Here is a 16,849-nt window from a genome sequence, read left to right as displayed (position 1 = left end):
ATAAAAATTTTAGGCAAGCGCAGTTCTACTAGTTCTAGGACTATATTTTCGTATGGGCAACAATAGATTTGTTATTAGGTTTTAACTGCGAATAATATTCTTCACCCCCCCCCCCCTTTCACACAACATTTCTTTGATAAAATATTTATGCTTATAGCTTCCACAAGTACCTTGAATATTAACAATAGGTACATTATAGCACGAAGCTTAAAATCTTTATGATATTAATATTATAATAGGAAGGTAATAACTAATAAAATTTTAAATACCAAAAAAATAGAGTAATCTTTTGACACATATCAGCTTTAAAAGCTCTGAGCAATTTTCTATGTTGTAATATCATTATTTACGATCTCAGAGATTTCAGTTGTTTCAGAATGTCCTCGCAAACCAATATCTTACCTAGCGCAATACATAGCACACCTGATTAAGCTTCTTAATAATATTATCTCCTATTTCTCGCAACTTCAACTTTTATTTGAGAGCGTATCATAATTATAACACTGCCTTGTATTTTAGAATCATACCACTTTTCATATTTAGCCAATGTTAATTTGTGTGAGTCACATTTATTAAATAATTTAGTCATACTGCCTAGATATGTTTCCAATCTGAATAACCGTGAATTCTTAGATTACCAGCATCAGGATTACAATGTTGACTTGGTGGCAAAAAATGTCTACAATAATGACAAAAAATGTGATCAAATTATATTAAGTAATCCATGGATACTGTTTATACTAAGTACTATTAAAGGACCGTTTATTTTTACCCGTAAATTTGTAAGGGTAAACAATATTTGGTTGTACAAGAGGTTGATCATAGTTTAAACTTAAGTCTAATTCTTTAAAGGTTTTATCAGTTGTCTAGTCGGTTCTGAATTAAAAGCAATTCTACTATATTTACACTACCTGTAGAGTCATTCGTATGTGCTGATGGAGATTTTGGTAGGTCTCTTTCAATTGTTTTTCAGCCTCATGTTTGGAAAATTGAGTTAAAAATTTCTTCATTATATTTAATTATTATTTATTATAAATTAAATTTACGATTCTCAATGAGAAAAAAACAATACAATAGTCATAAGTAATAATTTATTATCGCATTTAGCCGGCTGTTATGAAAATAGGTACGGTTCCAGATGTTTCAATTTTTGCTCCTGCCAATCGTGAACCAAGATGGTACTATCTTAGTTTTTACACCAATATCTAATCGTTCTATTGACGCTAGAACAATATTGCAGGCTCTAGCAACGACATTATAACATAGATAATATTATATTAGTAAGTTTGTAATCAATGTAATAATAATAATATAATTGTAAATTATCAATATAATTTATCAAATGATAAAACATCTTATTTCTGTAAAAAAAAAAATACATTTTTAAAATTAAGGGCACCAGAAATTTTAGTGTGGGCAGCTACTGTCCACCCTGTTCATACACTAGAACCACCACTAGCGTTAGGTTAGTATAATGATAAAATTGATTAATCCATTGATTATTTTATAATGTTTGGAAGATAAAAATAAACCTTAACTAGGAAAATATTACTCTTTCAAATGGAATGATTTTTTCAAGGAGTAATTTGATACTGTGTATGGAAATTGGTGAATGTTTTGATTTACAAAATTGTAAAAAAATTATAATTATGGTAATCAGTTCATATTATTTCATATAGGTAAACAATATTATAGTAGAGATAATATATTATTGTACAAAAATAATCAAATTAAATGTATGTGTAAAAATAAATGATTAATAATAACAATAATTTATCATAAAATATAGTAGAAAGGTTAAAAAAAAGATAATAATAAATGATATTTTAATAAAGGTATCTAAAATTATTAAATAGAATTAGGTGAAATTAAATAATGAATACAATAATAAATGAGTACCTGCAATTAAATAAATATTTTAAAGCCTTATTGGAAAATTTTTTAGAGTAAAAAACTGAAAATAAAACATTGAATTGAACATCAGGTCACACTTGAGTATCATAATAGATATATTAAAATGATCAAATGATGTGGTCACGATGCATCGGATTTCACTCACTATTTTTTAACCACCTTGTAAAACTTGGAAACAAGATACGCACACTCTAACTGCTTTCACTAGCCCGTACTTTATGATAGGAACTTCTTGACTGGAGCATTTGCTACATAACAGTCTACCACAATGACGACTAAGTTAAAAAAAAAAAATTAGTCAGTTATTGAAACAAAATAAATAAAATGTAATTCATTGTATATGTAGTTACTTACCAATGATGCTTACGCATAGTAAAACCGAATTTCAATCCACATTCCTGACATACTTCACATCCGTCTACCCATGGCGGCTCTTTTGTCAAACTATCAAGCAATCTAACAAAAACAAAAAAAGAATAACAATGATTGTCTTTAATAACAAAAAAAAAAACAAAACAAAACAAAACAAAATTGTTTATACCTAAACAACAACTGAGTAGTGGCCATTTGACAGTTAAATATTGTGATACCGTCGTAATTCATAGCACCAACACAAGCACCAGCTTTAACTAAAGTCCTACATAAATTTCCATTACCTTTCATATATGCCAATAATAATGCTGCAAAATTTTTAAAACATAAATATTTAAAATATATTTTTATTTTAATTCTATTCATCAAAAATTATTTTTATACCTGTATTTCCTTCAGCATCTTGTACCTCAAGAGGATATTTCGGCATGTACTCCAGAAATACTTCACATATGGCTGCTGAACTCTCCTTACTATACTTGGCGAGTTCATGAAGTGGATTCCGACCCTTCAATGTCAAAGCTTCAGCATTGATCTCGGATTCACCTAATAAAGTTTGTACTACTTGTAAATGACCCTCACGGCAAGCAATATGCAACGCATTTTGACCTATGATCATATGAAATCTTGATTAATATATATTATCGACATTTTAAGTTAAATATAAAATTTATATACATTTTAATGAAACATTTAATACTATTTGTACCTAATACATATTAACTAACCTTCACAATCTACTGCATCAAAATTTGCATTATTATTCAACAGTGCGACCACAATTGAAGCATGCCCAGCTTCACTAACTATATGCAATGCTGTCCTTTTCATTGTGTCCTGATCATTTACCTGATGTACATAAAGTTTTAATAAATAAATATAATCAGTATAGTTTTGAATATAATTGATGAAGTATATGAATATGTACCCTGGCACCAGCTAAAATGATACTGCGCACTAACATTTCATTGCCCGTGGAAACTGCTAAATGAAGTGGGGTAGTTTGTAATTCGTTTTGAACTCTCGAGTTGACGTCTACATTGACAGACAACAAGAACAAAACGCTTTCAATGTCACCTTTTTGGATAGCCATGTGCAAAAAGTTGCATCCCTTATTATCAAACTTAAAATACAAATATAATTAGAACACCTGTTACACATTTTAATATTTATATAGTTTACTTGTTCTGCAGCTGCTGGTAACTTATCCAATATTGATCGAGCAGCTTTGTCATTACGACATGTCAAAGCAGCTGCAAATGGAGTCAAACCAGTGCGATCTCTCTTAGTAAGATCGATGGACGGATGACAAAGTAATAATGTTATAATACCCGCATGTTGATTTTTAATTGCTACATGAAGCGGAGTTTTATGTTCAGCATCCTATAAACCAATATATATGTATTAACATACATAAGTTACTATTTTATCCTTATTATTTAAATTTAATGTGGAATCCTTTGTTAAATCTAAAGAACTAAAAAAAACTAGAAATATTATAATTGTTTTAGAATTAATTCTAATGTTAAACTTAAATTAGTAATAAAACAACTTTACTGTAACATGACCCCTAGTTAAAGTGATGGCGACCCCCAAGTTAAGAAACGCTGTTCTATAAAATAGTACAGTAATACCATTAACACTATTAGCACAATTAATAAATAAAAAATACAATTAAAAGCATTTTAGTATTAATATAAAACATACTGCTAACAAATAAATGTATTATAGAAGTAAAAAAAATTTTTAAAAAAAATTGAGTTGTTTATTTTATTATATTCCATTATTTGATCAAAAATGATGCACACGTAAAAATAGGAACACATTTTAAATGTTGAAAAATAAAATATATTTTTTTACATTAATTTGTCAAAAAAACTTTGTTTAGAATAAAAATATAATTCATACAGACATTATCCTTTTATTTTATTAAAAAATCTTTTTGGATGATGTAAAAAATATTTGGATTATGGGCATTGCTCCCCAACATATTTCATATTTTAGCATTGTTAGATTTTTTTATTCTAATTTAATTATTCGGACTACGCCTAAGTACTTCTTACTTCTTATTGGGCTACAATGTACAAAATAATTTAAATTAAATTAAATAAACAATTAAAAATTAAATTGTTCACTTATAGTTTTTTCTATTATACATTATAATATTGTGTATACAATAAATATATTAATTTATTACAGGGAATTTCAGTTTCATCATCAAAAATAATTTGAGAGTATAGAATACCTTAAGGAGAATGAAATATAAATTAAGTTGTTTAATTTTCATAATTCTAGAAAGATTTGAATTATGAAAAGATACATTATAATATAATGATTTGAATTAATTAATTTCTCAGTTGCAATAATATTAGATAAGATTTACTTTATTCTTATGTGAATATCAATTGTTTGATTTATAAATTTCTATTTGAGTAATGTATTTATTATTTACCCAAGCATTGACATTAGCTCCATGTTCTAACAATGTTTGAACTACACTTTGCAAGCTCCATTGACAGCATAAGTGCAATGGAGATGATTGATCCTTTGACTCATCTCCACCACGACCCCCTGGGCCAGGCTTACGTGGACTGTTAATATCACAGCCGCTATACACATTTGAAGATATATCAATGTTTAACATCAAAAATAAACACAAACGTATAATATAATTTTACCTTCGAATAAGAAAACGAGCAGCACTTTCAGAATTTTCATCAATTGCTCGATGCAGAAGGGTTTGTAGACATCCTTCTGGCCCTTCACTCCATGAATCTGTATCAACACCATACCTTAAACCGGTAATATTGTTGTTTATAATTAGTGTGTTCAAATTAGATTATGAAATCGACTAAATGACTTACTTTACAAGTGTAGAAGCAATATCTTCTTGGTTGGAGGTTAAAGCAAGCCATAGTATAGGGTCACCATTTGATGATGGTACTGCCATATCAACACCGCGCTTGCATAATTCTTCAACTACAATGTTCTGGCCATTAATCGTGGCTAGTTCCAATGGTGTTTGATCATCTTGAGTTCTACAATAATGATTTATGTAACTATTAATTTTACCATAGTATTTATATTATAAAGCTTACTTAGCATCAAAGTTTGATCCTTGCTTCACTAAATATAAAGCAGTTTTTTCATCGCCCTTCAATATTGCTTGATGCAGAAGTGTCATGCCTTCACCATTTCTCATGTCGATATCAGCACCACCTGTTACACAGCAATAATTATAATAATGATTGTCGATTGAATGTGTAAGTGATGTAATGTGCATTAAGTTTACCAGCAATGAGATCGGGTACAATGTGTTGCATGTCAGATTTCAATGCCAACGATAAGGGTGTATCTCCAAATGAATCGCGTAGATTCAAATTGACTGTAGACAATCCATCTTTAGGTTCAGCAGTGATAGTATCTAAAATTGAAATCATAGTTGATAATGGATAGTATTAAGGGGATGATGAAAAAAACATAAAAATGATTGACTCACTGTGGTGGTGTAACATAGCGTTCACGGCACCTTCCTGTTTGTTAATTATGGCCATGTGTAACGGCGAAAGTCTATACGAAGTCTGAAGACCATCATCCGTACTCAATATAACACCATCGGGTGGCAATGTTTGTAGGTTCGGGTTTGCACGAAACTCGAGTAAACGTCGAACGAGACGTGACAGTCCTCTTTTGCATGCAATATGTAACGCGCTTTCTCCCTAAAAGTTGTTATCAATACAAAATACGAAACTTTAATGAAAAAAAAAAAATTAATTTCATTACTAGTTTGTTTGTGTAGTTGATGTTATTGCAACGAGCCGTAATGAAGAGAGCTGATTCTTCGAGGCTCTCGTCGGAGACGATGTGCAACATGGAATTGGACGTCTTCTTGTAAATCTTAATGATAAGGGAAGCAAATATATAGGTTTAATTTCTCGTGTCAAGAATACGACGACAACAACTACTTACAGGATTGGAATTCGCTCCAGCGGTCACCAAACGGTTGGCGAAGCTGTCATCGGTGTCAAGCTTAAGAGTGTTGATCAACGCATAGTACAATGGAGTATGGTCATCGACTGTCTGAGCGTTCAAATCAATCTTGCCCGATCGGACGTGCTCGTCCAACAACAGCGTGAATATGTCGTCGTTGTGCACCAAAACGGCCAAATGCAAAGGAGTGCTAAAACGAAATACAAAAATAAAAAACACCGTAATCGTTGGATATATACTGTAGACATCGAATGTTGTACACAATTCATCAAATGCAATGATAGAAGGGTGCTTGGGAAGATTTAGCCTCTCGCCCTAATTTTCTTTTTTTCTAAATTTCAACTTTCCAGACCCAAAGTATAAAAAATCTACTTTACATTGTATCGTCAAAGATCTCAAAGCGTAACTCATGTTTTCGTTAATGTATTTAATGTAACATTTATAATGATGTGATTTTCATTTGAATTAATATTTTTTTTGGCTGTAGCCAAAAACAGCCGATATTTAAGTGAATGGAGATGTTTTAAAGAAAACATTAACAAAAAATATATCATTTAATTAATTTAGATAATATGTACAAGTAAAAAGTACGAAAGCAGTTTCTCGACTATGCACAAAATCATGCTAAATATTATAACAAGTATATGAAAATCAATCAAATGCAAATTTATATCAAAAAAATAATACAGACATATTATATCCTAAGTCTAAACATAGATATTTTTTAATATTAAAAAATATTTTGTGTACTATGATATTCATGAAACCTATATTAATTATTTGAAAGAGCGGCCACTGGTCTCATTAAAAAACAAAAAAAAATAATTAAAATTATTATTTATAATAATTTTATTTTTGCTAAAAATTTACTGTAATTCATTGTTTGGAGGTATGCGGATGAAATGTATACACTATTACTATATGTACAGAACTGAGCACACTCACAATCCCTGGCTGTTGGGCAAGTTTGGATCCAGACCAGAGTCAAGCAGCGACTGAGCCACGGCCGTCATGGCAGCAGCGGCGGCGACGGCAGTCGACGGTTCGTCCGGCGTCCCGTAGTGTTGCGAAGTCGAGCTGGCGATCAAGTGCAGTGCTGTGTCGCCTTGATCCGGCGTCACCGAACTTACAGACGCGCCGTGCTCCAACAGGAAGTTGGCGGCGTACGAGTCGCCCCTCTGCACGGCCAAGTGTAGCAAAGTGTATCCGGTCCGGTCGCGCGCATCTGGATCCGCCTCGTTCTCGCACAGCATCTCCGCGATACTGGTCTGGTGGTCGCGAAGCGCCAGGTCCAGCGCCAACTCGCCCTTGTTGTCCAGCTCGTTAATCTTGACGCTCAACTGCAACGATTACAATACATTATCATTATAAAACTCTATCAAGTCGAAATCGTAAGGAGTGATCCGTTTACTTAACGTAAAATACTCATTATTTCAGAAAACACAAACGTTTTTGAAAAAGATAAATGTTAGAATATATCTTTATTGTAATCTTATTTTTTCAAGTTTTTCATTCTTTTTAATGATAACACATTAAATTTTAAATTTCATACTTCAACGCAAAATATTAAGATTTATAAGAATCAAATTTGAGACAAGTAGCATATTAGCTATACGATAAGCTTCAAAAATTTAAATAGACTACACTTAAGCGTACTTTAAATACTTAGTATACAAAGTTATAACTCATAACTTATAAATCACTAAATAAAAATTCGTGAATAGAAGAGTTTAAAAAAATATTCTGTTTTGAAATATGAAATTAAAAATGTATGTTGTCATAATTTTTTTTTCTTTAACAAATGATAACGATAAAAAACAGTAAAAATATATTTATTTTTTTTTGACCCTATGATATACATACAACATAAATTAAATACTTTCAAAAACTTATCAATATTTTTGAAATTATAAGTTTCTTACTTTAAATAGATCACTCGGAATATAAATTTACATTGTTATAAACAAATAAAAACGGTGGCGCGAAATAAAGGGTACGAAGTTAAGAAAGAATAGTTAAGTCCACCTAGAAAAAAAATATTTGACTTATGGGACATCATGGGAAGTTATTGTACGCTAAAACTGCATTCCAAATTACAGTGCCATATTCAGCGTGCGTAATAAGGTGTGTTCACTAGGAATACACTATTATATTTCATATAATTTTGAAAAAAATTACAATAGTATTATTAATTTGATTTGTTTGACACTAAAAAATATCGTAATAGTGAGCGAGTATGATTTTTTTATGCTATAAAATGTTTCTCCCGCGGACTTGAAATCTGTTGACAGCGCTGCTAGGGAGCCTTAAGACTTCAAGTTTGCACACCCTACACATCAAAAGTTTATTGTTCTTGTTCGCGCCACTGTTATAGAGAGAAAATATCGAAATATAATATACAAACAGATCGTCCGAACATAATGTCGTTCAATAGTTATACAAAAAAAAAAAAAAAAAACGCGCGACTGCATAAACACATCTCACGATATACTGAATGGTACGCAACTTTATACTGTATATATCGGGTGAATAATATTGCAGTACCTACCTATAGTGTTAAACTGTTATGTTAGACGCGTCATCGCAATAATTACAATGCAATAATAATGTATATTTCCAAATAAGCGCACCTTTTTAAACACGTATGCGCCAAGTCAATAACGAAACGATGTCACGATGAAATATTGTTTAGTTTTAAAACAGATATCGCTTTTTGTAAAAAAAAAAAAAATAATAATATATTATATACTATACCTATACATATATACACGGCTATATAAAAAAATAAATATTACTCAAATATTCACAAATAGACTCGTCGATTTTATTTTTTACATAGGTTTGTGTTTTTTATACAACCTTCGGAATCGTGTTCTAGAGCCAATAACTATAGTAACTATAAAGTACGCAGCTTTAGTCATTCCGATGTTGAGTAATAATTATGATAGGGGTTGTAATTACGGGGACATTGATGACTTAAACTCACGTAGCTTCAAGATTATAAATATTTCTAAAATATCTCAGTTTATGATTTTAAAATTATTTACAAATTTAAATACACACCAACAAATAAAAAAGTTACTATACAAGTAATTCGATAAAAAAAAAAAAATAAGATAAATTATAAACTTAATTTGGGTCTTAATTATAGTAATTTGGTTATAATAAAATATATCAATAACTTTATTAAGACTATTAGACAATATAGGTAAATAAAAAAATAATTTACTTAATAATTATTTAATTTAAAGAATTCATTTTGCTCTCATATTTGTATGAAATAAGATGTCAGATTGATAAAATAGTTTCTTAATGGAAAATTCGTCATTAATTATATTTAAATTTAAATAATTATACTAAGCTATATATTGCTTTTAAACGCACATGATTTAGATATATTTTGATAAAATATTTCAGCTTTTTTATTCATGTATGAAATGAACTTATCATTATTTATAATATAATAGCTGTGTTTTTTTTTAAAATAAATATCTATCGAAAAATAATTAATAATTATAGTCATCACTCATTAATAATAAGTAAATAAACTAAGCACTTACTAAATTAAAAAAAAAAATAGTAATATTCCTCCTAAAGATCAGTTTTTATACAAAACTAAAATGACACATTAAATTATAATATTGTTATGGTTTAAATCGAGTTTCCTATGGGCACAATAATATTAGATACTTGCCCAATTAATCAACCCAATATTGTAAAACCCAATATGTTTATATTAGGGAACTATATTATTTAAGATCATGAAGAAAATGGTTAAGTAATTTCCAAGTTAATAGATATTTTTGAAACTTTTTGTGGCGGCATTTTTAAGTTCAGCGTTATCCATATGCACTTGATATTCCTTAATTTCAGAAGATCTATTATGTAGTCAATTATCTATTTATTCAATTTTAGTATACATGATATTGTCAAATTTCATCAATATTTTCAAAAAAAAATATCTATTAAATAATTAAGAGCTAAAAAGGGAGTTCTTGTTTAAAAAACTGAACTTTGTTTTTACAGGACATTCTATGAGTAGCGTAGAAAAAATTTCAAGAATTTAAAAATATAGCCTCAAGATATACTTGAAAATTCTAAAAAATGTTATTTTAAATAACTACATTATTGAACAAAATAGAAGATGAGCATGCATTGCATGCTTATAGTGAATCACTCAGTAATATATGACCCGCATGCAAATGCGCAATCGAATACAAACCGTGTATAATAGTACGGTTATTACGTAACGAACTCATTGAATGAATCATAACATACTATATATTATAATAAATTAATTTTTATATGATGTGATCATTTTATAATGGCATCATTAACATTCATTTTATTTCAAAAAAATGATTTTTCTCAAAAAATTGTTATAGGATACACGCTGTTGTTTTAACTATTTACCAATAACCTTCTGCTGCAATATTAACTTTATTGATTTTTAAACAGCAGTTTTTTTTTTTCAAATTGTTAAGAAACTGAAAAAATAATGAACAAATAGACAAGCATTTAAAAAATATAATTTATAGAAGAATGAGGTGGATAGTAAACTCCCGGGCACAGACTGACTGGGATACTGGGGTGCTACAGCATCTCTTACCTTAAAATATATTTGCCCTCATCTTTATGAATGTGCTTAATGTATTAACTATACAATTTTAGAATTTTAAGAAATCCATTTATTTTTTTATATTTAACTAGTTTGATTGAATGTTTGTTGTAAGTTAGTACCTATTTACGTTTTTAACTTGTTTCAAATATTTTTATAACAAAATAAAATATTTTAATATTTTATAAATAATTTAAATATTTTAAATTTGTCATATAAAATGTTGTTATTTACCTTTTAAATTATTTAGTACCCCGTGCCTTTTTTTATCAGTCCGCGCCTACATACCACTTCGCTATTATTATTATAAGCATCGCACAATAATGATTAATGGTCCACAGAAAAGCACCATAGAAAATTCAAAGTTATATGTAAATATATTTTCTCAAAAATATATTATGTAGACCGTAAATAATATTGAGGACAATATAATATGCTGTGTCATAGTTTAATTTATATAATTGAATTACTATATATTATAGAAAGTTATAATTTATATTTTTATATCTGTAAAACGTTTAGATAAATAGGTAATAACTGTTTTTTTTTAATCATAATATTCTAGTTTTTACACAACAACTAAAAATGTTTTGATATGGTATAATTTGTACTTGTAAGTCACTCAAAATTATTTTTAATATTTAAAACTTTAATTTTTATCAAGATGTCATTAAAATTGCCTATATAAAACGCCTTAATATGTTAATGTGTGTAACAGTCTTTTAATCATAAAGTGCAAAGAATGCAAGTTAGATTTCATAACTAAATAACTTAACTAACAAAAATATCCATCGTAACAATTTCACATTTTTGTAATTAATTCAGTTAAAATTCACTATCATGCTAAATTTATTATTATTATTATTTATAGATGATTAAATAAAAATGTTATGAAATATAAAATATAAATAAATATAGGTACTAAAGACAATTTAAATTATCTTTATAACCTTTTTTAGAAAATTTAACATAAGTGTAATAATAATTAAAGTATTTTTTTCAGGGGAATTTATGCTAGGTAAATACCGTAGCAAGATGTTTTTAAGAGAATTTTTTACAATATTTTAAAGGAATTTACATTTTCCTGTATAAAGATATACTATTATAAAAAATATAAATAAACAAGAAAGTGTTTTTCACTATATTTAGAGACAATATCAGATAAACTAAAAAACACATTTGCAGCAGAGACGATTTACGTCTAATATTTCTAAAATTCTATCAATACCATACCTACAATGCTGTAGGAATATATTAAGTAAAATGTGCAATAATGCTTTTTTTAAATTACGTAAAAAATATGACGTCTATAGGTATTTCACTATAATATATAATACATATTACATAAGTACATTGATCTTTTGAAACGACCATATTTTTAATCAAACGTCGAAATTGAATTTTTTTTTGCAATTGCTAATAATTAGATTTACAGTTCAGAAGAAAAACGTAATAATTTTTTGATCCAATCATGTATAGAGCTCGTCTTTATAAAAAATGTGTGAATTATATAAATTAAAAAAAATAATAAGCGAAGAGTTAAATTATTAAAAAAAATATATATATATTACGTATTAGCAAGGACGGCCAAACTGTTTTCGGCCGCGATCTACTAAAAATATACTTCACCTTTGAGGATCGACTTCGATAAAATAGTTTTTATTATTATTAAGCTACTATACCACCATAATAATTTTTGTGTGCGTAGCATAAAAATAAATTCTAAAACGATCGACTTTAAAATCGTTTACAATCGACTGTTTGGCCGCCCCTGTATTATAGTATATCAGTTGACAGTTATCTGCTCTCTGCATATACATCAGTCACACCATTAAGAAACATAATATAATATCATGTGATCTGAAACACGCCATGGGATACACCCATCGCATCAAATATTAGATCCTCAATGAACAGCATCCTGTTTTAGAACCATTTAAAACGCCATACACGTTATTGACATTCATTTACAATATGGGCCCTATAGTGGATTAAAGTAGTATATTATAATAGGTAAACGCTGAAGTGACATTAATTTATGTACCTATAGATATATTACATACATAATATTTCATAATATATTATAGATAAGTGTGAACTTAGTTTATCATAACAGATTTTTCAATTCAAAACCATAATATTATATTAATAATAGTACACAAAAAAAAAAAACTGAATAATGTATATAACATTTATAGATATAAATTTCTTAGATAATTTAAATATTTTAATTTAATTTTTATCTTTATCATTTTCAATTATTTTGAATAATAACATACATATTTTATTTCACATTTCAACACAGAATATTTTACAACGAATTTCAATATAATATATACAAATTCTTGGAAAATTATTCTACCGTGTATAATATGAAATTAAAAATCTATGCAATCAGTCAAAAAGTAAAAAAATTTAAAATAGTAAAAACTTTTTGAAAAATGACAGTTTACCTTCAAAAAAATCATTCTGTATATATTATGTATATACAGCAGTAATAATTCATAAGTCTCAACACTTCAATATATATACATTTCACCCAGTAGCACTTGGAGAAATCACTATTTTTTGAACCGGGGAAATCGATTTTCACTTTTTAGACGATAATTTTGCTCCACGGAAGAATATTTAAAGTTAAAATCATAATATAGGTCATATCATCAATTAAAAAAGGAACAAAACCTAAAAAATCACTGTCGCGTATCATAGGCCAGTAAGATAAGGTTCAAGTAATTATTAACAGTTGGCTGATTGCGTGAATTCGGAAAATAACTTTATCTTCGGCATACAACATTATATAGCTTATAAATAATGTTCCAATAATAGTTTATAAAAAATTATAAGTTTCGCAAATGGTCCAGTATAATAATTAATAACTATGATCCGCCACTACACATTAAACATGAAAAAGAGCGTATATATTATGATGATATGATATATAACAATCTTATATACTCAGATACTCTCATATACGTCAACTGTTCTGGTGAAAACGAAGATAAAACTTTAAAAAAGATTGGGCCTTTAATGCGCTACAATATGGTCGATAAAATAATTCACGTCGTTTTTTTGTCTAGCTTAGTATTTTTAACGATCACAGGCCACAAATATGCACGATTTCCCTTTACATATGGTATAAATAGACAGCTAAATATCACATAGAGCAAGGTAAACAATTTTAAACGTCTTATACAACCTACCCGTTTAAGAAAATCAGTAATCGAATTTGTTAAATATCTAAATACGAAATCATGACTGACCGGCCGGCAAAGAAAAAATCATTGCTGTTTGTCTACAAAAGTGATGTTACACCGTGGTTTGTATTATAATTTACAAGAATACATTACGCTGGACAAATACGATAACAGTGTAGTAAACTAGTAAGCCAACGTATTTCGACGTGCGTGCCAAATGTGCGATTTGAAGACGACAAAAAATTAAAACGAAAACAAATTTTATACATGCCTGTAGTTATTATAATATTATATCGAGCGGTACGTGATTTTTCAAGAGTGGAAACGAAGAACACGAAAACTGTAGAAGATAGTATTCCCTGCAGTTGCTGTCCCGCGAATTTTCTAACATAAATACAACGATAATAGACGTACAATTTGTACATAATCGTTGTATAATATTACAATATTATCTTCGATATGACTATCATCGAGGTATCTTAACTCTAAAATAAAACAACATACCCGGGCTCACAACAGGTGGTAACTGCGCACGGTCTCAAATATAATATATAATAACAATGATAAGGCATATAAAAAAACCAACGCACGGATAATATGCTGATTGTTATATTATTATAGGTGAACGCGCTGTAAATTATTAGTAAAATTACGATATTTATTGTTATTATAATAATATAGTCTGTATTGATAACTCCTTCGCATCGAAAAAACAATCGAATTTAACGATTATTATTACGTTGCCGGGTTCAACGACAGTAAATATGCGCAATCAACACTTTTTTTTTTACATAACATCATCTCGGAATGAATGATAAGTGAAATACTCGGCTGATAAGTGTAAAATTAAATTATCAATTTTATATAATATAATAATTCCAGATCGGAAACCTCGAAATAGTAAAGTATTATTCCTTCTTTCATCCATTTTTGGCGATATTCAAATAATTATTTTATTGCACTAAATTATGTAATCGAATAAATAATTCACAGCTGTAATTTTTCAACGACGATGAAGAGTGACATTGGAGGACGTGTGCGAAATGCGAATACGTCGAAACACAATTAAAATAACGACAACAATAATAATAAGAGATAATATGATGTATTAATATGTTATACAACGAATACGCCTGAAAAAAAAAAGACTACAAGGACATCGACATTAGGATGCACTTCACAGGCATTTCCGATGGGAGTTTTAGCGGTTGGAATGAAAGAAATGTGATCTAAATATTGTTATACTATATTATTATATTTAGCCAGAGAATAATAACTGTGATAAAAGTATAATATACGGGACACTGCACAAGAATATCTGTCAAAGTATGTGATGGAAAATCGCTATTTGACCTATATATAATATAAAATAATTAAACGCGTAGTAATGTACTATTGTACATAATATATAAAATTACTATAAAACGACGATGACAAAAGAAAAATTTATAAAAAGCGTAGTGGGCCAGCACTATATAGTGGGGAATGACCGACAAAACGAATGTTTTCTATGCGTGGTGTGGATCGGTGCATATTGTAGGCGTCATGTCGTTTTAAATTTAATATCTTCTTTTAAACACGCAAAACTTTGTCAATATAAAATACCAAATACAATAGTATACAACCACAATATTTGTAATATTTACAGATACAAATAAATTTATGAGTTACCTTTCGGTAAAGACCGAAAAGGATCAAATTTTTCGACCTTACGCTTGACAAGAATACTAGACGGCTAAGTGCCAAGTCTATATTACAAAAAACACAAGCAATATTAATTTACCAAGTTTTCATCTAATTATAGAATTTTACCAATAAGGTATTTTTTGTGTGATAGACGATTATACAACCAATTTATCCCAAAATATAAATATAACATTTAGGTAGACAGAAAGAATAGTACGATATCGTAAAAGAAAAAATTCCTAATTAATTAAAAGGATTACATATAAAGAATTTTTGACTTTTTAAATTATATGCTATATACTTCTTAGGGTAGTATATTTTGTAAAGTCTCTTCTTTCAAATGAGATATGTGAAAGAAACGCTCGATTCGTTATCGTTAAAGTCATTTTTCGAAAACTATTTATCAGCCTACGGCAAGACGATGATATTATCGAGTGTTTACAAAAAAAAAAAAAAAAAACCGACAGTGATGAAAATATGACTTAAGTGTATAGTATAATATACGATTATAGTTATTGTTGTAATAAGCAATTAATGACGTTTTTTACACATCATAATTATATTATATCGTTATCATCTGCACACGACGGTTTATCTAGCACAAACCTAAATTATTTACATAAGATACACCGCAATTCGTCAAAAATCAAATAAGAATAACTTTTTTGAAAAGACATACTCATAATATTGTAACATAATGTATAACTCTCTGACCCGTGCACAGACTTTAATACGGAATAGCGAATTGAAAAAATTGCGAGATAAAAAAAAATAAACGTAATCGCAAGTCTCGGTAGGTGCAGAAAACGGTCTGATAAAAACGCTTATACATCTAATATTATTATCATGAATACGCGTAGTGATGAAATGAGTATAATAATATAACTACCGAACAAAAAGAACAAAAATCATGCTAACCGTGAAGAAAATTCAAATCGGACAAAGAAAACAGGTAAAAACATTATTTAATAAAAAAACGTTAGATATACATACTATTATATGACAACTGTACGTAAAACGTGTTACATTATAATACAGCTGTTACAGATATCTATAATAACAGGTGAACTGTGTT

General features: G+C 28.6%; 1 protein-coding gene across 2 annotated transcripts in view; it reads right to left on the bottom strand.

Moving 5' to 3' along the window:
* Positions 1 to 1,900: 1,900 nt before the first annotated feature.
* LOC112594536 (rabankyrin-5) overlaps positions 1,901 to 16,849 on the bottom strand; it is a 37,077-nt gene continuing 22,128 nt past the window's right edge. For both annotated transcript variants that reach the window (XM_025339349.1, XM_025339348.1), the window contains exons 7-22: positions 7,222 to 7,616; positions 6,256 to 6,466; positions 6,070 to 6,183; positions 5,786 to 6,005; positions 5,579 to 5,710; positions 5,385 to 5,505; positions 5,151 to 5,324; positions 4,965 to 5,078; positions 4,739 to 4,895; positions 3,469 to 3,669; positions 3,215 to 3,409; positions 3,015 to 3,135; positions 2,671 to 2,895; positions 2,456 to 2,594; positions 2,269 to 2,370; positions 1,901 to 2,189 (exon numbers count right to left, since the gene is read on the bottom strand). In XM_025339349.1, the coding sequence (XP_025195134.1) occupies positions 2,066 to 2,189; positions 2,269 to 2,370; positions 2,456 to 2,594; positions 2,671 to 2,895; positions 3,015 to 3,135; positions 3,215 to 3,409; positions 3,469 to 3,669; positions 4,739 to 4,895; positions 4,965 to 5,078; positions 5,151 to 5,324; positions 5,385 to 5,505; positions 5,579 to 5,710; positions 5,786 to 6,005; positions 6,070 to 6,183; positions 6,256 to 6,466; positions 7,222 to 7,616 (2,745 nt within the window). In that variant the 3' untranslated portion in view covers positions 1,901 to 2,065. The remainder of the gene's footprint in view (positions 2,190 to 2,268; positions 2,371 to 2,455; positions 2,595 to 2,670; positions 2,896 to 3,014; positions 3,136 to 3,214; positions 3,410 to 3,468; positions 3,670 to 4,738; positions 4,896 to 4,964; positions 5,079 to 5,150; positions 5,325 to 5,384; positions 5,506 to 5,578; positions 5,711 to 5,785; positions 6,006 to 6,069; positions 6,184 to 6,255; positions 6,467 to 7,221; positions 7,617 to 16,849) is intronic.

The sequence above is a fragment of the Melanaphis sacchari genome, unplaced genomic scaffold (genome assembly GCF_002803265.2).
Source record: "Melanaphis sacchari strain LSU unplaced genomic scaffold, SCAv2.0 Contig23_pilon_pilon, whole genome shotgun sequence".
Taxonomy (NCBI): domain Eukaryota; kingdom Metazoa; phylum Arthropoda; class Insecta; order Hemiptera; family Aphididae; genus Melanaphis; species Melanaphis sacchari.
The sequence above is the reverse complement of the archived record's forward strand: the minus strand, read 5'-3'. Positions and strand labels throughout refer to the sequence as shown.